This window comes from Aquarana catesbeiana, linkage group LG13, assembly GCF_042186555.1.
Source record: "Aquarana catesbeiana isolate 2022-GZ linkage group LG13, ASM4218655v1, whole genome shotgun sequence".
NCBI lineage: Eukaryota > Metazoa > Chordata > Amphibia > Anura > Ranidae > Aquarana > Aquarana catesbeiana.
In genome coordinates this window covers 36,522,873-36,545,754 of record NC_133336.1, presented here as the reverse complement: position 1 = coordinate 36,545,754, position 22,882 = coordinate 36,522,873, and the positions used below count along the sequence as shown (strand labels likewise).

Here is a 22,882-nt window from a genome sequence, read left to right as displayed (position 1 = left end):
ATATTTAGATGATTTACTGAAGGCTCAATTGGGCTTGAAAATATCACGCAGATCTCTATGCTTTTAAATTTTGTAAATGAATGCTGTAAAATACATCATGCGGATTTATTTGGGTCCAGCTATGTGTGAGAATATTTTGTTGTTCAAACTGGATAAAACTACTAAACGTTTACAACATTTTAGAGTTTTCAGTTTTGATTTGCAGTTAAAATATATTATACTCATGATTTTAATATCTTTAAAAGTAAGGAATTTCTCCACCTACTTCTTTTAAGGCACACAAGCCATTTGCCGATGTTGGATACTAAAGCCATATTCGGGGCTGCCTCATACTCACATGTCCAAAATGCATGAATGTGTTTTTTTGAAGAGTTTTAAAGCACATCTTTTATTAGCTTGCATGCATTTTTCAAGAAGAGAAGATATTGTGCATTTTAGGTACCCCTCTGTAAATGACATCTTGTAAATGTTGCTTGCAAGACTTTAAAAAATGCCAGATTATAATGAATAAATGTGTACAGTATGAATCTCTGAATAACCCAAAATTTGTCCGAATTTGTATTTGGACCGAAACAAATTGCACATGTCTATTACATAGTTACATAGTTTGGTTGAAAAAAGACACAAGTCCATCTAGTTCAACTAATAAAAGGGGAACATAAAATCATACAATCCCATATACACCATCCTATACCCACAGCTGATCCAGAGAAAGGCAAAAAAAAACATGATGCAATTTGCTCCAGCAGGGGAAAAAATTCCTTCCTGATCCCCCGCGAGGCAATCAGATATTCCGTGGATCAACTTTACCTATAAATGTTAGTACCCGATTATCTTATGTACATTTCAGAGAATCCAGGCCTTTTTTTAAAGCAATCTACTGATCTAGCCATATTCTCGCAGCTCTTGCTGTGAAGAAACCTCTCCGTATTTGGACATGAAATCTCTTTTCCTCCAGACGTAAAGAGTGCCCCCTTGTCCTCTGTGATGACCTTAACGTGAATAACTCAACACCAAGTTCACTATATGGACCCCTTATGTATTTGAACATGTTGATCATATCCCCCCTTAATCTCCTCTTCTCAAGAGAGAATAAATTCAGTTCCTCTAATCTTTCCTTATAGCTGAGCTCCTCCGTGCCCTTTTATCAGTTTTGTTGCCCTTCTCTGCACTTTCTCCAGTTCCCCGATATCCTTTTTGTAAATTGGTGCCCAAATCTGAACTGTGTATTCCAGATGAGGTCTTACTAATGATTTGTACAGGGGCAAAATGATATCTCTCTCTCTGGAGTCTATACCTCTCTTAATACAAGAAAGGACTTTGCTCACTTTGGAAACCACAGCTTGGCATTGCATGTTATTATTAAGCTTATGATCTACCAGAACACCCAGATCCTTCTCCACTATGAATTCGCCCAGTTGTACTCCCCCTAGTACACCTGTTGTATTGTGATGGTATGCCAACTTCGGGGCCATTACATCTGCTGAAATGGGTGACAGGGGAAGATGATCATAGAAATATAAGGGTGGTGAGGATTGGAAAGAGTGCTCTGAGCCAGTTCACCTTTTATTTTTATTTTTGTAATAACCTTAGCCATTAAGAGGTGAGTGAATTAATTCACCAATTGCCAATTAGCTTGCTCTACAGCAAGGTTAAGTTTACATGAACGAATTGGGATTTGCTAATCAATTTAAATCATGAGTGCCAGGTTTATTGTGAGCCTCTGCCAACCAGGCAATTCGTTTAAACTACTATTTAAACTATTGTGTAAGCTTTTTTTTTTTCAGTTTTTAGTTTTGGGCAGAGATCAGAAGGAACAGAACTTGTGTTGGGGTTTTGTTGCTAGAAGGTGCGAGGAGACCAAAAGTTGCCACACCAAATGTTTAGGAGTCCAAGTGCTTAGAAGTCCATCATGTTTCAGGGGCTAAAAGGTTCTGCCTTTATCAGGGCTTAAAGCAGAACTGTCCCCTAAAGTACTGTACTTCTTTTCCACCACCAGATCCCCATTAGTCTGACATCCAGCATCATTCAACCCACTTCTTCTGAGCCCAAGCCATCATGAATGCACCACCAGCCTGTGACTAGACAGTGAAAAGAGAAGCAGCACAGTGGTGAGCTCCTCTCTGTCTGTGTCATTCTGCTTTCTCCTACTATCAGCATACTATTTATCAGCACATGAAATGATTGGCTTCTTGTGCTTCTTCTTCCTCTCAGACTCGAGCCTTGCTGTAGAGAGAAAGCAAAAGGCTCATACCAAATCAAATTCAGGTTCTTATACTTTCTTATATATTCTTATACTGCTTACATTTAGAAAAATGCATTTATTGATATATAATTAATTACAGAGCTGCATTCATATGTGTCTTATGTGTTTTATATCTGCCTAGAGTTTAGTTCTAAACTACTGGTTCTGATGGATTTTTAAGGGTGGAAAGCTAGTTCCATTCATAGCTTGTGTCCTTGACTCCTTTACTGTAAAATCATGCTTCAACCTTTGGTTTTGAGAGAACACAACCCTGACGATTCTACTTATAGCCCCTGAAACATGTTGGCTTGTTGTCTTTGTCGTTGTGACAGACTCACCCGAGACAGAGGCTATTGGAGGGGACTGAACGCTAGCCTGTTGCCTTTTGATTATGGGCCCTGGATTTTCAATGGAACGGTGCTCTTTGTGGGGTGAATTGGAGGTCCGGTTTGAACTGTATTAATCGGACTCAGTCGTGTATATATGTATATATTGTTTGTTGTTTGATTCTGTTGGGGACTCCTTGCTGTGGATCTGTGTCCCTGAAGAGGGAGGGGGGGTTCCTCCAGCAGCCCCCTGCTGATAAGACTGATTCATTCTGTTGGGACACATCCTGTGAGGAGATGCTGGTGTCATCAACCTGTGTTTATGTTAATTGAATGAGCTAATGACATTGTCCTCTATACAATGTAGGAGACGGGACGACTGATATTGTGTTGATATAACTGTGTGAAGCTCGGTGACCACAAGTCTGGGCGAAAGGTCATGTCTCAGTCACCTAGGCTGTATAAAGGATTAGATAATTAGCTCATGTTAATTAGGTTACGTTTGTATTGTTAGAGTAATCTTCTCCTGTGTATATAAGACTGTATTCTGGTTCTGAATAAAGTGAGTTCTTGGTAGCAACAAGTAAGTGTCGCCTTGTTTGTGCTCAGAGAGGTTGGGATATCTGTATACAGACTGGGAGGAAGTGGTATATGACGGAAGCACTCAAGCGGAGTGTGGGACGTTCCGTGACAGTCGTCTTTGGACATTTCCAATGACATTAACACACTCGGATTCCCAAATCTGTGGAGTGGTGATCTAGATCTCTTTACCCCTTTTACTGTTCACCCAAGGCGCCTTTGGGACCTCCTCATATTAGAAAGCCCACAATACAGACTTATCTCCTCACTAAGGAACTAGACAAATTTCACATCCAGAATCTCCTACCTACATCTTCTGAGGCTTTTGTATGCTGTCCGCATACCCGGTTGAGAGAACTCCTTTCATTTCCTGCATTAGTTCACGCACTTGAGTCAAATTTTGATGACTCATGGATGAGGCACACTTGGATTACCACATCGGTGGAGGGAGGTGGCAACAGCTGGTTGTGCGAGAAGTAAAGTTTTGACTTTTTATGTTACTTATATTGAGGTATGTAGAGAGCTCTGAGTTGGAGCTAAAGATTCTAATCAACAGTATCTCACAAAAGTAAGTACACCCCTTACATTTTTGTAAATATTTGTAATTTTATTATACCTTTTCATGTGACAACGCTGAAGAAATGACACTTTACTACAATGTAAAGTAGTGAGTGTACAGCTTGTATAACAGTGTAAGTTTGCTGTCCCCTCAAAATAACTCAGCACACAGCCATTAATGTCAAAACCCCTGGCAACAAAAGTAAGTACACCCCTAAGTGAAAATGTCCAAATTGGGCCCAAAGAGTCAATATTTTGTTTGACCACCATTATTTTCCAGCACTGCCTTAACCCTCTTGAGCATGGAGTTCATCAGAGCTTCACAGGTTGACACTGGAGTCCTCTTCCACTCCTCCATGATAACATCACGGAGCTGGTGGATGTTGGAGACCTTGCGCTCCTCCACCTTCCATTTGAGGGTGCCCCACAGATGCTTAGTAGGGTTTAGGTCTGGAGACCTGCTTGGCCAGTCCATCACCTTTATCCTCAGCTTCTTTAGCAAAGCTGTGGTCGTCTTGGGGGTGTGTTTGAGGTCATTATCATGTTGGAATACTACCCTGCGGGCCAGTCACCAAAGGGAGGGGATCATGCTCTGCTTCAGTATGTCACAGTACATGTCACAGCACTCATGGTTCCCTCAATGAACTGTAGCTCCCCGGTGCCGGCAGCACTCATGCAGCCCCAGACCATGACACTCCCACCACCATGCTTGACTGTAGGCAAGACACACTTGTCTTTGTAATCCTCACCTGGTTGCTGCCACACATGCTTGACAACATCTGAACCAAATAAGTTTATCTTGGTCTCATCATGTAACAGGCCATGGTTCCAGTAATCCATGTCCTTATTCTGCTTGTCTTCAGCAAACTGTTTGCAGGCTTTCTTGTGCATGATAGTTTGAAGAGGCTTCCTTCTGGGACGACAGCCATGCAGACCAATTTGATGCAGTGTGTGGCGTATGGTCTGAGCACTGACAGGCTAACTCCCCACCCCTTCAACCTCTGCAGCAATGCTGGCAGCACACATACGTCTATTTGTCAAAGACAACCTCTGGATATGACGCTGAGCACGTGTACTCAACTTCTTTGGCCGACCATGGCGAGGCATGTTCTGAGTGGAACCTGTCCTGTTAAACTGCTGTATGGGCTTGGCCACCGTGTTACAGCTCAGTTTCAGGATCATGGCAATCTTCTTATAGCTTAGGCCAGGGTTCAAAATTTCAAGTCCTGAGCCACTAGCCAGACCTTAAGAGTTACTCGCCACCCCACCCAACCCCTCCCATGCCCCGCCCCTAAGTCCGCTCCTAAACACGCCCTTGTGAATTATCTCATAAAATTACACTATTAAATGTTTTAAAAAGAATTAAGTTCCAAAAATAAATAATAAACAACTTTAACAATATCAACATAAAGCATATCAGTACCCGTCAGTGCAGCCTCACTGTGCCCATCAAATGCAGCTTTACAGTGCTCATGAATGCAGCCTCACTGTGCCCATCAATGCAGCCTCACTGTGGCCATCATTGCAGCCTCACTGTGGCCATCATTGCGGCCTCACTATGCCCTTCAAATGCAGCTTTACAATGCCCACGAATGCAGCCTCACTGTGCCCATCAATGTACTCTCACTGTGCCCATCAATGCAGCCTCACTGTGCCCATCAAATGCAGCTTTACAGTGCCCATGAATGTAGCCTCACTATGCCCATCAATGCACTCTCACTGTGCTCATCAATGCAGCATCACTGTGCCCATCATTGAAGCCTCACTGTGCCCATGGATGCAGCCTCACTGTGCCCATGAATGCAGCTTCACTGCGCCCATGAATGCAGCCTGACTGCCTCCATCAAATGCAGCTTTACTGTGCCTGTGAATGCAGCCTTACTGTGCCTATGAATGCAGCCTGACTGTTCCCATGAACGCAGCTTCACTGTGCCCATCAAATGTGGCTTCACTGTGCCCGTGAATGCAGCCTCACTGTGTCCATCAAATGCAGCTTTACTGTGCCCGTGAATGCAGCCTCACTGTGCCCATCAAATGCAGCTTTACGGTGCACATGAATGTAGCCTCACTGTGCCCATCAATGCACTCTCACTGTGCTCCTCAATGCAGCATCACTGTGCCCATCATTGAAGCCTCACTGTGCCCATGGATGCAGCCTCACTGTGCCCTTGAATGCAGCCTCACTGTGCCCATGAATGCAGCCTCACTGTGTCCATCAAATGCGGCTTTACAGTGCCGTGAATGCAGCCTCACTGTGCCCATAAATGCAGCCTCACTGTGCCCGTGAATGCAGCCTCACTGTGCTCCTCAATGCAGCCAAACTGTGCCCGTGAATGCAGCCTCACTGTGCCCGTGAATGCAGCCTCACTGTGCTCCTCAATGCAGCCTCAGCTTAATAATGCAACCTCACTGTGCCCCATCAAATGTAGCATTAATGTGTCCATGAATGCAGCCTCACTGTGCCCTTGAATGCAGCCTCCCTGTGCCCCCAAAGGCAGCCTCACTGTCTCCATCAAATGCGGCCTACTGTGCCTGTGAATGCAGCCTCACTGTGCCCGTAAATGTAGCCTCACTGTGCTCCTCAATGCAGCCTCAGCCCATCAATGCAGCCTCACTGTGCTTCATCAAATGCAGCCTCACTGTGCTCCACTGTCAATACCCATTGCCTGGATGATGGATCACACAAACACTGTGTTCGGCGGCGCGGTGTAACAAGGTCCTGCCCCCTAGACCAGCTCGTTTGATAGGCGGAACACTGATTCAATCTACTATCACACGAGCCGATCTAGGGGGGCAGGACCTTGTTACACCATGCCGCCTAACACAGACCCAGCTCCGTGACACACAGCGGGAGATGCCCGCTGCACGTGTCAGATACGCAAGAGGAGGAGGAGGAGAGAGAGAGGAAGGGGAGCGCTGCAGCCTCAGCTCAAAGCGGCCCCAGGGCAGTCTGGTCCTGCCACCCTGTGTCCTCCGGCTGACCGTTTCCTGGCTGATCGCTTCTGGTAGAAGCGATGCAGGCTTTTTTTTACAGAACATCAGAGCGGAACCCCCCTTCCGGGCCACTCTGATGGCGGCACTGCTTCTACTAGAAGCTATCAGCCAGGAAACTGTCAGCCTGGTTCGTCTCTGCCCCTCACTAAATTCCACTTGCAAAATGCAAGCAGGCGAGTGGAATTTTTGAGGACTGGTCCGCTTTTGGAATTTGTTTTGTTTATTCGTTTTCAAATCAATTTCAATTAGTTTTCCAATTCGAATAGTTTTCCAATTTCCAAAGAGAAAAAAATAGAATAGAAAAGAATATAACAGAAAATAAAAGAATATAATATAATGGAGTAAAACAGAACAAAATATGATAGAAAATAAAAGAATAGAATGGAATAGAATAAAAAAAAATGAAAAAAATAGATTATAACCATCTTCTGAAATTTGAATAGAACCATCTTCTGAAATTCAAATAGAATGGATAGAATAAAAAAAATGAAAAAAATAGATTATAACCATCTTCTGAAATTTGAATAGAACCATCTTCTGAAATTCAAATAGAATGGATAGAATAGAATAGAACGATAGAATAGAAATAATCTAATCATTTTCCAAAATGGAATCAATAGAATCAATTTGAATTTGAATAGAAAAGAAAATAACACAATAGTATAGAAAAAAAACAATACAATAGAATGAATATAACCATCTTCCTATTCTAATCTAGTCTTTTCTATATTATTCGAATTGATTCTATATGAATTTTGGGAAATGGTTACATTCTTTCTTTTCTATTCTATTGTTTTTTAAATTGTATTCTTTTTTTTTAATCTATTCTTTTCTATTATATTATTTTATTTTCTATTCTATTCCGAATTTCCGAAAAACGAAACTTCGTCCGAATTTCAATTCGGAACAAAACAAACCTCACATGTCTAGTACCAAAGGCAGCGGTGTTAACTGGGCAGCAGCAAGTCTCAGAATGTACAAACTGTGTTAACTATTTCCAGCAACATGATGTCTAATTAAATTCCCTAGTGTAATATATTCGCCTGAGGACTTTGAATTCCCCTTTAACCGTGAGACATCCCCTCTGAGTGCTACAGTATGGCGGTATTCTTACATCTGTTCCAACAGGGCTCTCAGCCTGCACACGTGATTAGATACCTATTGTATTTCATTTCTATAAGTGCGCAAACATTGACAAACATCACTCAGCAGGCTCTGCAAACATGTACTTATTGTACAAAATTGGAGAACATAATCACTGTTAATGCTTTTGCCTGATAGGTAAGAGTGGATATGTGGAGATCATAGCTAAAGTAATCAAAATTGCATAGACTGCTCCAATACAAAAAATTCAGTGACGTTAGATAATCCAATTGATCAAGGTCATAATCTTTCTAATGCAATACTGCAGAAGGATACTAGCTTGGAGAATTACATTTTTCTACTGCAGTATTTAAACCACATCTACAAAAAAAAAAAACATGTCCATCATTAAAAGAAAAACGCGAGAGCAGGTTTTTGCTCAAATTCAGGACTCAGTCTTGGGGGGAATGTTGGCCTTAAAGTTATATCTCTATTTTTTTTTTTTTTTGTTCACAGGATAAAAAAAGCTAGCAGTACAACAGTAGGAATGCAGTCTCCCCATGTATTTATGTTATAATAAACTATAAAAACTGTGGCACTTTTATGCTTCCTAAATGAGCAATTGTACTAACCAACATAAAAATACAATAGAAGAAGAAAAAATGGCGATATAAGAGAAAAGTCCAATGTGTTATTGATCCCAACACCAAAACTGTGAAACAGTATTCTTCAAAGTCACTCTTCAATTATAATTAAAAGAGAAGTATGGGAATATATATATATAAAAAATTAAAAGTCAGCAGCTACAAATACTGCAGCTGCTGACTTTTGAAATAAGGACACTTACCTGTCCAGGGCGCCCCCCCGATGTCCTCACCCGAAGCTGACATAGTTACATAGTTAGTAAGGTTGAATAAAGACACCAGTCCATCCAGTTCAACCTGAGTGAGTGTGTGTGCGTGTCTACAATTATCCCTATTTTATTTAAGGTACCCATATAGTGCCGTCAATTTATGCAGCGCTCCACACATACATCGCACACTCACATCGGTCCCTACCCTCAAGGAGCCCACAATCCAAGGTCCCCAACTCACATTCATATAATAGGGCCAACTTTGGACAGAAGCCAATTAACCTACCAGCATGTCTTTGGAGTGTGGGAGGAAACTGGAGTACCCGGAGGAAAACCACGCAGGCACAGGGAGAACATGCAAACTCCAGGCAGGTAGTGTTGTGGTTGGTATTTGAACCAGCGACCCTTTTTACTGCTAATCGAGAGTGCTACCCACTACGCCACTGACCCATCCCTCGGCTCCAGGTGCAGGTCGGCTTCTTCAGTAAGGGAATCAGGAAGTGAAGCCTTTCAGCTTCACAGCCTGGTTCCCTATTGCGCATACGCAAGTTGTGCTACATGTTCTGAGTGGTCACTGCTGTCTTCTGGGACCTGTGTCCCAGAAGACAGCGGGGGGGATGGAGGAGGGGCCAGACATGGCATAGATCGTCGCAGATACTGCGGCGATCTTTCGCCAGAAATGGGAGAAAATACCTGGATTAGACAGGTATCTGCTCCCCCCTCCCCCCCTGAATGGTGCCAAATGTGACACCAGAGGGGGAATACGATAAGCAGAAGTTCCATTTCTGGGTGGAACTCCACTTTAAAAATATATAAATACTCTGTGGTTACCCAAACTATGTATAACAAATAAATAAGGTGTGATATGAACGGTGCTGCTAATTATGTAAGCCTGTACACATGACTAACAGTATATATATATATATATAAAATATAAGTGCACAACCTTATTGTCATATATCCATAAATTACATTAATTATCAAAAAAAAAATGCAAGGTGAAAATCAATCTAAGCTTATCCAGTCCACAGTGAAAATAAAGGGAGAAAGAAATCATTTGTGCTCAGTTGGTGAAGAGTGATTCACATAAAAGGTGCTTAAGCAAAGTGCCTTCCTCACATCACCTGCCTCTTACCAGAAGATTAGATCTCATATTATAGAGATCAGACTCGCTTTTACGGGTTTCAGTCACCAGATATATTCCACTCATAAGCTCCTTTAAGGGAGTTCCCTCTGCTCCACTTATTACAATGTATCTCGTGTGTCCACTGGATCCATATAAAGCATGCAGCTGTTATATTCTCTCATACGTGGGGGGTAATAGAAGGAAGAGGCTTCATGGTGCAATACCATAAAACAACATTTATTTAAAAGTATTGTTGCACATGAAATAAAACGATAAGAAGCAAAGCAAACCAATGTTCCACACAACCGCACACTTCGACTGAAGGCTGGTGCATACTGATGTCACTAAGAAATCGTCTCTACCCGACGCGTTTCCCCGTAACAGGCATTGACGGACAACAGAGGCTCCATTCCCAGTCGATGCCTCTTATGGGAAAATGTGTCGTGTGGAGACGATTTTAGTAACGTCACTTTGGGCTGAATAAGCCTAGATTGCTTTTCAGTTGGCAGTTATTGTCATTTACTGATATATCACAATAAGGTTGCGCACTTATATTTTATATTTATTTTATTCATACATACCTAGGTGGATGCAGTATCGGTCCGATGCTGCATCTGTCCCCCGCCGGCTCCAACACTGAGAACCAAGCGATCAAACACTCCCGAGTGATCGGTTCTCACAGTTCCCTGAGCAGAGAGCCGGTGACTGTCAGTCACCGGCTCTCTGCTTTGCACCCCATGCGCTCACTGGAGCGCTGGGCTGTGGAGGGGGCGTGAGCGGCTGGCTCAGGCTCTTAGCGGTTTGCTGTGAGGCTGAGCCGAGTGCCAGTCCAGGCATGTGGGCGGATCCCAACTTCATTGTCACGATCTGGCCCGAGCCCGGACCGGATCTGTGACGTCAGAGGACAGCGGGCTTCAGCTCTCTGCTAAAAACGGGTCGCAGGAGTGCAGAACGAACTGCACTCCTGTGATTCACAGGAGAAGTACCGCCAAATGAGCTTTGGCTGTACTTCTCCTTTATTCCATGTCTTCACCATTTGTGCTCAAATGTGTACATGCACACTCACCAGAGGTGTTTGACCCCCTTTTACAGGTAGGTCAAGCAGCGCTTTTTGGCCCTCAAAGGCTCTTGTCAGTTTAGGATGATCTCCGATGTCTTTCTCCAGTTTAATGGTATTTAACTCATATGACATCCAAGCAGGACACACCATTTAAAAATATCATTGTGTAGTATTTATTATGAACAATGGATCAGTAAAAATATTGATGCCTAGAACCGGCACTAGTGTATACTGTATAGCTTGTATAGGTAAACTCGCCCCGCTGCACCTGTTGTTAGCCAGCATGTGCTCCAAGCCTCGTTCCTAGGGTGTGATGTCATGCAGGACCGAAAGTAGCACCAATACGTGTGAGTGTAATTTTTTACTTTTTACTGATCTATTGTTCAAAATTAACACTACACAATGATATTTTTAAATGGTGTATCCTGCTTGGTTGTCATATGAGTGAAATACAATGGAATTGGAGGAGATCATCCTAAAGTCATAAGAGCCTGCGAGAGCCAAAAAGCACTGCTTGACCTACCTGTAAAAGGGGATCAAACACCTCTGGTTAGTGTGCATCTACACTTTTTTGGGCACAAATGGTGAAGACACGGATTAAAGGAGAAGTATGGGGAAAGTATCACAGATCAACTGCGGAGGTGATCTGTGTCTCACCTTTATTGCTGTAGGCCGGCTGGCACCTGTTGTTCCACTAGCTTGTGTTCAGCTCTACTGCACTCTGCAGCTATGGGTGTCGCCGCTCTCTCATAGTTGCTTAATATATGATTCTTTCCTGCTACTTCCTGTCCAGCCCCTCATCTGCTTCTCTATTTAAATCCCTCTCTGACCAGTTCTGGTTGCTTGGGTAACATTTGTTTCTGAGCCCCCTTCGTGTAACCCGCCTTAACCTGTAACCTGACCTCTCGTGAACTGATCTCTTGTGTACTGACTCGGCTTGTTCTGATTATGTTGTCTGCAGCCCGCCCTGACCTTTGCTCGCCATCCGGCTCTCCTTTGCTTCATCCATCCATCCATCCTCGTCTGACAGTGTCTTCTGGTACTTCCCTAGCGAGTGGGGTGAACATGGGGGTCATGAACCTGGGGTCAGCACGCAGCTAAGCCCAAACCCTCGTGAGGGGGTCCCTGGCAGAATACTGGCTGGCCCTTAGACTCCACGCCCTGGGGGATCCCATGTCACCTGCTCGCCTGTGGGCTCACTGTAAATAGTACCGTGACAGAAAGCTTGTTTGGCTGTACTTCTCCTGTGAATCACAGGAGTGCAGTTCGTGAAGACATGGATTAATTATAATAGAAGAGTCACTTTGAAGAACACGGTTTCACAGTTTTGGTGTTTGGGATCAATACCACATTGGACTTTTCTTTTGAACACCTCATCATATTTTGCATCATTAGAGAAGTAGGTACTAGTGGCGGAGAACCAAGGTCCCCATGGCTTATTACATTTATCTGGAGTATCTCTTTGTAGGTATATAAATGTATTGTTGATGTAAAATGTCTCTGAAATGTGCCACATCCAAGGTAACTAGACAGAAAAAAAGAATTAACCCCTAAGGCACTCAAAATACGTATAAGTACAAGATTGTAAATATTTTATTAATGAATACATGTAGTGAAAACTACAGAATAAAAATGGTGGAATGTTAGGCAAAAATGCATATGAACTGAAACACTCAATACAATAATTGATGATGTTATCTTATAATTCACCCAACACGTTTCAGAGTTTTCATCTCCTTCTTCGGGATACATAAGAGAATCAATTATGTGTCTAGAATGTATTAACAAATAGTTTAGATATATGTATAGAAATAGTAACATACATTAATAATAATAAAAATATGCATATGACACATGCTTACAAGATTGCTGATGTATGTTACTATTTCTGTACATATATCTAAACTATTTGTTAGGGATGAGCCGAACACCCCCCGGTTCGGTTCGCACCAGAACCTGCGAACGGACCGAAAGTTCGCACGAACGTTAGAACCCCATTGACGTCTATGGGACTCGAACGTTCGAAATCAAAAGTGCTCATTTTAAAAAACTAATTTGCATGGTATTGTCCTAAAAAGGGTTTGGGGACCCGGGTCCTACCCCAGGGGACATGTATCAATGCAAAAAAAACTTTTAAAAACTGCCGTTTTTTCGGGAGCAGTGATTTTAATGATGCTTAAAGTAAAAAAAAAAAAAGTGAAATATTCCTTTAAATATCGTACCTGAGGGGTGTCTATAGTATGCCTGTTAAGTGACGCGTGTTTCCCGTGTTTAGAACAGTCCCTGCACCAAATGTCATTTTTAAAGGAAAAAATCTCATTTAAAACTGCTTGCGGGTTTAATGTAATGTCGGGTCCTGGCAATATGGATGAAAATCAGTGAGACAAACGGCATGGGTACCCCCCAGTCCATTACCAGGCCCTTTGGGTCTTGTATGGATATTAAGGGGAACCCCACACCCAAATTAAAATAAGGAAAGGTGTGGGGCCACCAGGCCCTATATACTCTGAACAGCAGTATACAGGCGGTGCAAACAAGACAGGGACTGTAGGTTTGTTGTTAAGTAGAATCTCTTTGTAATTTTGAACGGGTACATTTTTAACGTGTTTAGCTCCAGCCAAAAAATCTTTTTTAAGCTTTTTGGAAAACATAGGGAAGGGTTATCACCCCTGTGACATTTGTTTTGCTGTCTTTCCTCCTCTTCAGAAGATTTCACCTCACTTTTTGTCCCAATGGATTGGAAAGCATCAGTGGAAAGGAGAAATGTTTTTCCCATATTAACTCTTACAGGAGAGAATTTCCCTTCCTAGGGGTAGATTTCATCTCACTTCCTGTTGTCTCCTTCCGTTTGCAAGTAGGAGTCATTTGTAAGTTAGTTGTTTGAAAGTAGGGTCCTGCCCTATATACTCAGCAGAAATTTGGGCCTTAGGTGTTGCTGTGGCCACAACACTGTAAGCCCTCACAGGGCCCTGCTGTGAAATATTAGATCAAGAATTGTAATTACATGCCCCTGTTGAACAGGAGCTGAAAAATTAGGCCTTAGGCACTGGTGCTGGTGCCACAACACTGCAACCCCTCACAGACACTCTAGTTGGAACGCAGGAACGAGCCCTGCTGCAAAGTATTGCATCAAAAATTGTAATTACACGCCCCTGTTAAACAAGGGCTCAAAAATTGGGCCTTAGGCACTGGTGCTGGTGCCACAACACTGCAACCCCTCACAGACACTCTAGTTGGAACGCAGGAACGAGCCCTGCTGCAAAGTATTGCATCAAAAATTGTAATTACACGCCCCTGTTAAACAGGGGCAGAAAAAATGGGCCTTAGGCACTGGTGCTGGTGCCACAACACTGCAACCCCTCACAGACACTCTAGTTGGAACGCAGGAATGAGCCCTGCAGCAAAGTATTGCATCAAAAATTGTAATTACATGCCCCTGTTAAACAGGGGCTGAAAAATTGTGCCTTAGGCACTGGTGGTGGTGCTCAGAACCAAAAATGTTCTTACAAGCTATCAGCGTGATGATTGAGGAGGAAGAGGATAATTACTCAGGGATAGTCACTCAGCATCAGCATAGGCAGTCTTTGAAGGGATCTGAGATTTCAAAAAAAATTATTCGGTTACATCAGCATCAGGTGCTTGGTAGCTGGTGGTGATCCAAGACTGATTCATTTTTATGAAGGTCAGTCGATCGACCGAGTCAGTGGACAGACGCACCCTGTGATCGGTTACCACGCCTCCAGCAGCACTAAATGTGCGTTCCGAAAGAACGCTGGATGCAGGACAGGCCAGTAGCTCAATTGCATACTGTGCAAGCTCTGGCCAGTGATCCATCCTCAAGACCCAGTAACCCAGAGGATTTTCGGTGGGAAAGGTGTCCAAGTCTGATCTTGCCCCTAGGTATTCCTGCACCATGTAAAACAGACGCTGGCGATGGTTGCTGGAACCGATCATACCTTGGGGCTACGGACTAAAAAATTGTCTGAACGCATCGGTCAGACGGCCACCTTCTCCACCGCTCCTTCGTTGAGTGACCGAAGCCTCAGCAACACATTGTCCAGAAACAGGAGTTTGTAACCTCCCAGTCTCTGGGAACGCGTTGCACAGACCTTTCTGCAAGGCCTCCCGAAGATGTTTCATCCTCTGCTCCCTCTGCGATGGCAAGATAAGGTCCGCAACCTTACCCTTGTAACGTGGATCAAGGAGGGTTGCCAGCCAGTATTGGTCCTTCTCCTTGATACCACGAATACGAGGATCCTTACGCAGGCTTTGCAGGATCAGGGAGGCCATGCAGCGTAGGTTTGCTGAGGCATTCGGTCCGGAGTCCTCTGGGTCACTAAGGACGACATGGTCCGCAGCCACCTCCTCCCAGCCACGTACAAGTCCATGTGTTTCTTGGGACTGATCCCTTAAAGACTGCTGCTGATGCTGAGTGCCAGGCTCCACCTCCATACTGACACAATCTTCCTCCTCCTCCTCGTCCTCTTCCTGTGTGATCGGCGGGCACGCAGGAACACTGTCTGGATAAAGGGGGCCTTGAGAGCTAAGGAAGTCCTCCTCTTCCTGCCTCTGTTCTGCCTCAAGTGCCCTGTCCATTATTCCACGCAGCGTGTGCTCCAACAGGTGGACAAGGGGGACAGTGTCACTGATGCATTCACTGTCACTGCTCACCATCCTCGTGGCCTCCTCAAATGGTGACAGGACAGTGCATGCATCCCTGATCATGGCCCACTGGCGTGGGGAAAAAAAAACAAGCTCCCCTGACCCTGTCCTGGTGCCATAGTCGCACAGGTACTCATTGATGGCCCTCTGCTGCGTGTGCAGCCGCTGCAGCATGGCCAACGTTGAGTTCCACCTGGTGGGCATGTCACAGATTAGGCGGTTCTTGGGCAGGTTAAACTCCTTTTGGAGGTCCGTCAGCCGAGCACTGGCATTATATGACCGGCGGAAATGCACACAGACTTTCCTGGCCTGCCTCAGGACATCCTGTAAGCCCGGGTACCTGCCCAAGAACCGCTGCACCACCAAGTTAAGGACGTGAGCCAAACAGGGCACATGGGTCATTTGTCCCTGTCGGAGGGCAGAGAGGAGGTTGGTGCCATTGTCGCAAACCACCATTCCTGCCTTAAGTTGGCGTGGCGTCAACCACCTCTGAACCTGCCCCTGCAGAGCTGACAGAACCTCTGCCCCAGTGTGGCTCCTGTCCCCCAGGCACACCAGCTCAAGCACCGCATGGCATCTTTTGGCCTGCGTACTTGCGTAGCCCCTTGAACGACTACGGAGCACCACTGGTTCCGAGGAAGAGGCCATGGAGGAAGAAGAAGAGGAGGGGGTGGAGGAGAGAGGTGTGTCACAATCATTAGCATTTTGGAGGCGTGGTGGTGGAACAACCTCCAACACTACTGAACCTTGTCCTGCATCCTTCCCAGCCCCATCCTTCCCGGTAATATGCACCTTACCGCTGACCGCCCTGTCCAGCGAGGCATGGACATTGCCTTCCACATGCTGGTAGAGAGCCGGAATCGCCTTCCGTGAGAAAAAGTGGCGTTTGGGTACCTGCCACTGAGGAACCGCACATTCCACAAACTCACGGAAGGGGGCAGAGTCTACCAACTGAAAAGGCAGCAGTTGAAGTGCTAGCAATTTTGCCAAGCTAGCATTCAACCGCTGGGCATGTGGATGGCTGGGAGCAAACTTCTTTCGGCGGTGCAGCAGCTGGGGCAGGGAAATTTGCCTGGTACAATCTGACGTCGGTGTACCAAAATCAGATTGCCCACAAGTATTTGGCTGTGACACACCTAATTCTACACCTTCATTCCTCTCAGTGCAGGTCTCAGAGAGGACTGAAGGTCTAGTGGGGTTGGAAATCTCAGCTGATGAGGAGCAAGGAGAGGTCCTCTTTGTTCTTTGGTGTGGGTCTTTTAGATACGCTTGCCAACGAACTGCATGGCAGGTCAACATATGTCTGGTCAAGCATGTGGTACCCAAGCGGGAGATGTTTTGGCCACGCGAGATACGCTTGAGACATATGTTGCAAATAGCAGCGGTGCGATCTGATGCACTCGTCTCAAAAAAGGCCCACACCAAAGAACTTTTTGAATAACGCGCAGAGACTGCAGCGCCCTGCACATGTGGAGCTTTGGGGTGTGATGCAGTCAATGTGCTGCCCTTAGGCTGGCCCCTGGAGGGCATCCTGCCTCGTTGGTGATGTGCCGCCTCCTCCTCCTCCTCTCTCCTATCAGGCACCCACGTTGAGTCAGTGACCTCATCATCCCCTCCTTCCTCATCACTGGAGCAAACCTGGCAGTATGCTGCAGCAGGGGGAGCATGACTGCCAGATTGCTGTCCTTCTTGGGCACCCCCTCTGTCCGTGCTCATGTTACTGCCTTCATCGAGCTCAGTATCATCATCAGAGCCTTCCAAACGCTGGGCATCCTCCTGGAGCATGTACCCAACACTGTGGTCAAACAGTTCGAGGGACTCCTCAGGAGGACATGGTGGGGCTAGGGAAGGAGTCACTGATGACATTGAGCCGAGGGAAGAGGCCGCTGCTTTGCCATTCAAAGTACCCTGGGCATGGGTGAGAGAGGATGAGGAGGATGAGGACGGCTTGGTCATCCACTCGACCAAGTCTTCCGCATGTTGCGGCTCAACATGGCCAGCTGCCGAAAAAAAGGCCAAGCGTGTCCCATGGCCACGTGCTGATGAGGATGCACCGTCTCCACGACCAGCACTAGACACAGAGCCTGCTTGCCCTCTCTTATTGGCTTGTGACTGTCTGCCTCTCCTTCTTGGCCTTCCAGACATACTAATGGCCTGTAGCTGCACTAAGCTGGGATATATATATATATATATATATATATATATATATATATATATATGTACTGATACTGCAGCTAGCAAAATCAACTGCCTGCCTGTAGTATGAGAACACCACCAACCTTCTACAGGTAGCTTTAGCTGAACACTGTGAGGTGGATGCACCCCACTAACTTGTAGGTTTAGCTGAACACTGTGAGGTGGACGCACCCCACTAACTTGTAGGTTTAGCTGAACACTGTGAGCAGGACGCACCCCACTAACTTGTAGGTTTAGCAGAACACTGTGAGCAGGACGCACTGCACTAACTGTAAATAGTCTAGCTGCCTGACTGTGGTACTAATAGGATCAAAAGAACACAAGCAATTTTCTTCAGGTAGCTGTATTTACTGTAACAAGACAAGCCTGCCTGTCAGTAAGAAGATAACAGAAGCGGATCTAGCTGAACACTGTGAGCAGGACGCACCCCACTAACTTGTAGGTTTAGCAGAACACTGTGAGCAGGACGCTCTGCACTAAATGTAAATAGTCTAGCTGCCTGACTGTGGTACTAATAGGATCAAAAGAACACCAGTAATTTTCTTCAGGTAGCTTTATATACTGTAACAAGACAAGCCTGCCTGTCAGTAAGAAGAGAACAGGAACGGATCTAGCTGAACACTGTGAGCAGGACGCACTGCACTAAATGTAAATAGTCTAGCTGCCTGACTGTGGTACTAATAGGATCAAAAGAACACCAGTAATTTTCTTCAAAATACTGTAACAAGACAAGCCTGCCTGTCAGTAAGAAGATAACAGGAACGGATCTAGCTGAACACTGTGAGCAGGACGCACTGCACTAAATGTAAATAGTCTAGAAGATAACAGGAACGGATCTAGCTAAACTGAATACAGTGTATATATATATATATATATATATATATGCAACACCTGGGATGCATATATATAGACAATACACTTTAAGTGCAGCTAACTGACTGACTGTCCTGCCTAATCTAGCTAACTCAAATGAAATGACACTGTCTCTCTCTCTCTCTCTCTTTCTCAGCACACCGGAACACACTGCACAGGGCCGCCGTGCAGGCGGCCTTATATAGTGTGGGGCGTGTACTAAATCCCCTGAGCCATAATTGGCCAAAGCCTCCTTGGCTTTGGCCAATTACGGCCCTCTGTTAAGGCGGCGCTGTGATTGGCCAAGCATGTGGGTCATAGTGCATGCTTGGCCAATCATCAGCAAGCAATGCACTGCGATGCCGCAGTGAATTATGGGCCATGACGCGCCACACGAATTTGGCGCGAACGGCCCATATCGTTCGCAATTCGACGAACAGCCGATGTTCGAGTCGAACATGGGTTCGACTCAAACACGAAGCTCATCCCTACTATTTGTTAATACATTCTAGACACATAATTGATTCTCTTATGTACCCCCGAAGAGGGAGATGAAAACTCCGAAACGTGTTGGGTGAATTATAAGGTACCATCATCAATTATTGTATTGACTGTTTCAATTCATATGCATTTTTGCCTAACATTCCGCCATTTTTATTCTGTATTTTTTCACTACATGTATTTATTAATAAAATATTTACAATCCTCTACTTATACGTATTTTGAGTGCCTTCAAAGTCCAGTTAGGGGTTAATCCTTTTTTCTATCTTTGTAGGTATATCAAACGCTTAGTTTTGCTAAACCCTTGTTTTTTTTTTACATTAAAATAACAAACCTGTCATACTTGTCTGCTCTGTGTAATGATTTTGCTTCTTGGGTCCCTCACCGGTGCTCGTGGCCCCTCCCTCCTGCTGGGTGCCCCCATGGCAAGCAGCTTGCTCTGGGGGCACCCAAGCAGGCACACTCCTGAGCCGCGGCTGTGTATGTGTCTGTGATGACAGCAGCGGGAGCCAATGGCTCCCGCTGCTGCCAAAAGCCAAACGGGCGTGTGAGTCCCCAAAGAGGCAAGGCTCTCGTGGACATTGCTGGGTCAAGAGGGGGCTCAGGTAAGTATTAGGGGGGGTGCTGCACACAGAAGATTTTTTTTTCCTTTATGCATAGAATGTATGAAGGTAAAAAACCTTGTGCCACTTTAAATGGGGTCAGATTGACATTGGCTTGCTAGTCCTCTAATGTAGGTGGATATGGAGATGCCAACTGCAATGTGATTTATTATAGACTACAACTACACTGGGTACTGAAGCTCCTAGTCCACGGACAGTGTGTCCACCAAGCACCGTAATTTGTTACTTGTTTGTGCCAAGACAAAAAACAGCTATACGTTTAAAGATCTGCAGTAATTATATCGTTTTTAAGACATTGCAGAAAATAAAGAGCCAACATCCTATGTGTGACCACTGATAAATTATTTTCACAATCTGTGCTTCTATTTTGATGTTTTATCTGCTCTATAAATCAGTATGCTCGGAACTGCTAGACAGATGGGGAGTAAAGAAGGATTTTATTAGAATATTTAAGCTTGCTCTAATTCTGGGCCAAAGGAAAACAAGTAATTAAACTTTAGCACTTCGTTATGAATCATATTAAACCTCTCAGGCTCTCCATACCCAAGAAATATGGACAAATAGAATGTCATGACTCTGAAAGGATAAAAACAGCCAAGACACTGTGAATGCTTAAAATCTGTCACCTTCTATAATCATAATTACTGTGCTTGTAATTTTTTTAAATGTACTGTATCTAAAGGACATCTATCTTTACTTAAATGTAAAAATAAGTAAATATCATATTATTTTTTTTTTATGGTTTATTTAACACCCTCCCCCAGTGCTTAAATGTTTGTTAAATGACAATGAATTAAGTTCTTGACTTAAGCACCAGACGTCAGACTGATTAACATGAAATGTATGTTAGATGGCATAATCTTACAGGCAGAGCTGTAGGGCACGGGGCAGGTTTCTATGCAAGATACTGAAAATACTTAGCATTCTGTGCAAGTCACGGTGTTCCTCAATTAATTTAGAAAATTGCACAGGTATACATATACAGCATATTATCAAAAGTATTGGGGCGCCTGCCTTTACACGCACATGAACTTTAAAGGCATCCCAATCTTGGTCTGTAGGGTTCAATATTGAGTTGGCCCACCCTTTGCAGCTATAACAGCTTCAACTCTTCTGGGAAGGCTGTCCACAAGGTTTAGGAGTGTGTCTATGGGAATGTTTGATCATTCTTCCAGAAGCGGTTTTTGAACGAGATGGCCTGTCTCGCAGTCCCCGTTCTAATTCATCCCAAAAATGTTCTATCAGGTTGAAGTTAGGACTCTGTGCAGGCCAGTCATGTTCCTCCACCCCAAACTCGCTCATCCATGTCTTTATGGACCTTGCTTTGTGCACTGGTGCCCAGTCATGTTGGAACAGGAAGGGGCCATCCCCAAACTATTCCCACAAAGTTGGGAGCATGAAATGGTCCAAAATGTCTTGGTATGCTGACGCCTTAAGAATTCACTTCACTGGAAATAAGGGGCCAAGTCCAACCCCTGAAAATCAACCCCACACCATAACACCCCACCCCACCCCACCACCACCACCAAATGATTTGGACCAGTGCACAAAGCAAGGTCTATAAAGACATAGATGAGTGAGTTTGGGGTGGAGGAATTTTACTGGCCTACACCTCAACCTGATAGAATACCTTTGGGATGAATTGGAGTGGAGACTGCAAGCCAGAGCTTCTCGTCCAACATAAGTGCCTGACCATGCGCTTGTGGACAGCCTTCCCAGAAGAGTTGAAGCTGTTATAGCTGCAAAGGGTGGACCAACTCAATATTGAACTCCATAGACTAAGGGATGCCATTAAAATTCATGTGCGTGTAAAGGCAGGCATCCCAATACTTTTGGTAACATAGTGTATATAAAATTGAGAATACGCCCAGGTGGGAGATGTAGATACAAATCAGTGGGGCAGGCAAGCTTTATTCCTAATGAGTCCAAGAAATAAGAAGTGTGGGAAAACACTTTTTTTTTGTAGGTTACACAAAAATGACAACCCAGTTAATCAAAGTGGCATATAAATACCCTTTTCTCGATGTGGACCACACTATAATGTATTCAGTTCCTGTGCTCCTTTATATTCCCAGTCTTTTCTCTCTACAAAATGCATGTAGTAATATAAAAGTGAAATTAAATGTATTTATTTTTTTAAAATATACCTAGCTAGCGAGAAAACTGAGGGCTACCAATGCTGACCTCTTTTGTAATTGCTAGTTTCCTGACTGTCATGTTGATCCACTACCTTCAGTACATTGAGTCACTGCATGTAGTAAGGAAAGTTAAGCCAGCTGTAGATTAATCAACATTCAATCCATCTTTGGGCAGGCTGGTTGTATCCAAGTCAATCCATCGATTGACCTAGGTACAACCAGCCTGTCAGATATGTTACATGTGGTTACTGCCGGCAGCTATAGCTACTAGCAGTAATCCTTGTGTAAGGGTCCCAATCTGCAGAACGCAAAAGCACTGCGGGAGGGGATCAATCGCATAAACTTTCATCTCTTCTCTACTCTATACATCACTAGGAAATATTTTGGTCGAAGTGGGACTTCAATTAATACAGCCTGTCTCAAGACAGTATGGGAGATTGTATTTGTTGTCTGTAAATACATATGTTGTTGAATTTACAGGTTTGTCTTTGCTTTCTTCCTTGTCTCAATTTTCAGCATCGCCGTCTATCAAACTGCTGGTGGATGATCCCATTGTTGTGAATCCGGGGGAGGCAATAACGCTAGTGTGTGTCACAACAGGTGGAGAACCCACACCGACACTGACTTGGGTTAGATCTGTTGGGAATCTCCCAGAAAAGGCAGTACTTAACAGCGGGACGCTCACTATACCATCCATCACATCGGAGGATGCTGGGACCTACAGCTGTGTCGCCAACAACAATGTCGGCAATCCAGCAAAAAAGTCCACCAGTATCATTGTTAGAGGTAAGCACTTTCCAAAGCTATAACCTACAGTTAATTCATCTTAAAGGACTGGCTAAATATTTAAATTGTTGAGTAACTTGGGCTGCGAGTGTTTTACAAGACGAGCAAACAATTTTTTTTATAAGTTTTAACTTGATAAAGGAGCGAGGTCTTGCAATAAGAGTAGCTTGGGATCTGACTTTTGAGACTCCAAGTTGCGTGACATGTGAAATTTAGTCAATGAGAGCTGTTTTGATGAGCACTACTGAAGTCGCTCCGACTTTAGAAAAGTTTCCTGTACTACTTCAAGGCGACTTCTGT

At 44.4% G+C, this 22,882-nt stretch overlaps 1 protein-coding gene across 2 annotated transcripts in view; it reads left to right on the top strand.

Moving 5' to 3' along the window:
* MDGA2 (MAM domain containing glycosylphosphatidylinositol anchor 2) overlaps window positions 1-22,882 on the top strand; it is a 1,144,403-nt gene that overhangs the window by 741,441 nt on the left and 380,080 nt on the right. For both annotated transcript variants that reach the window (XM_073609471.1, XM_073609469.1), the window contains exon 6: window positions 22,313-22,582. In XM_073609471.1, coding sequence (XP_073465572.1) covers window positions 22,313-22,582 — 270 coding nt within the window. The remainder of the gene's footprint in view (window positions 1-22,312; window positions 22,583-22,882) is intronic.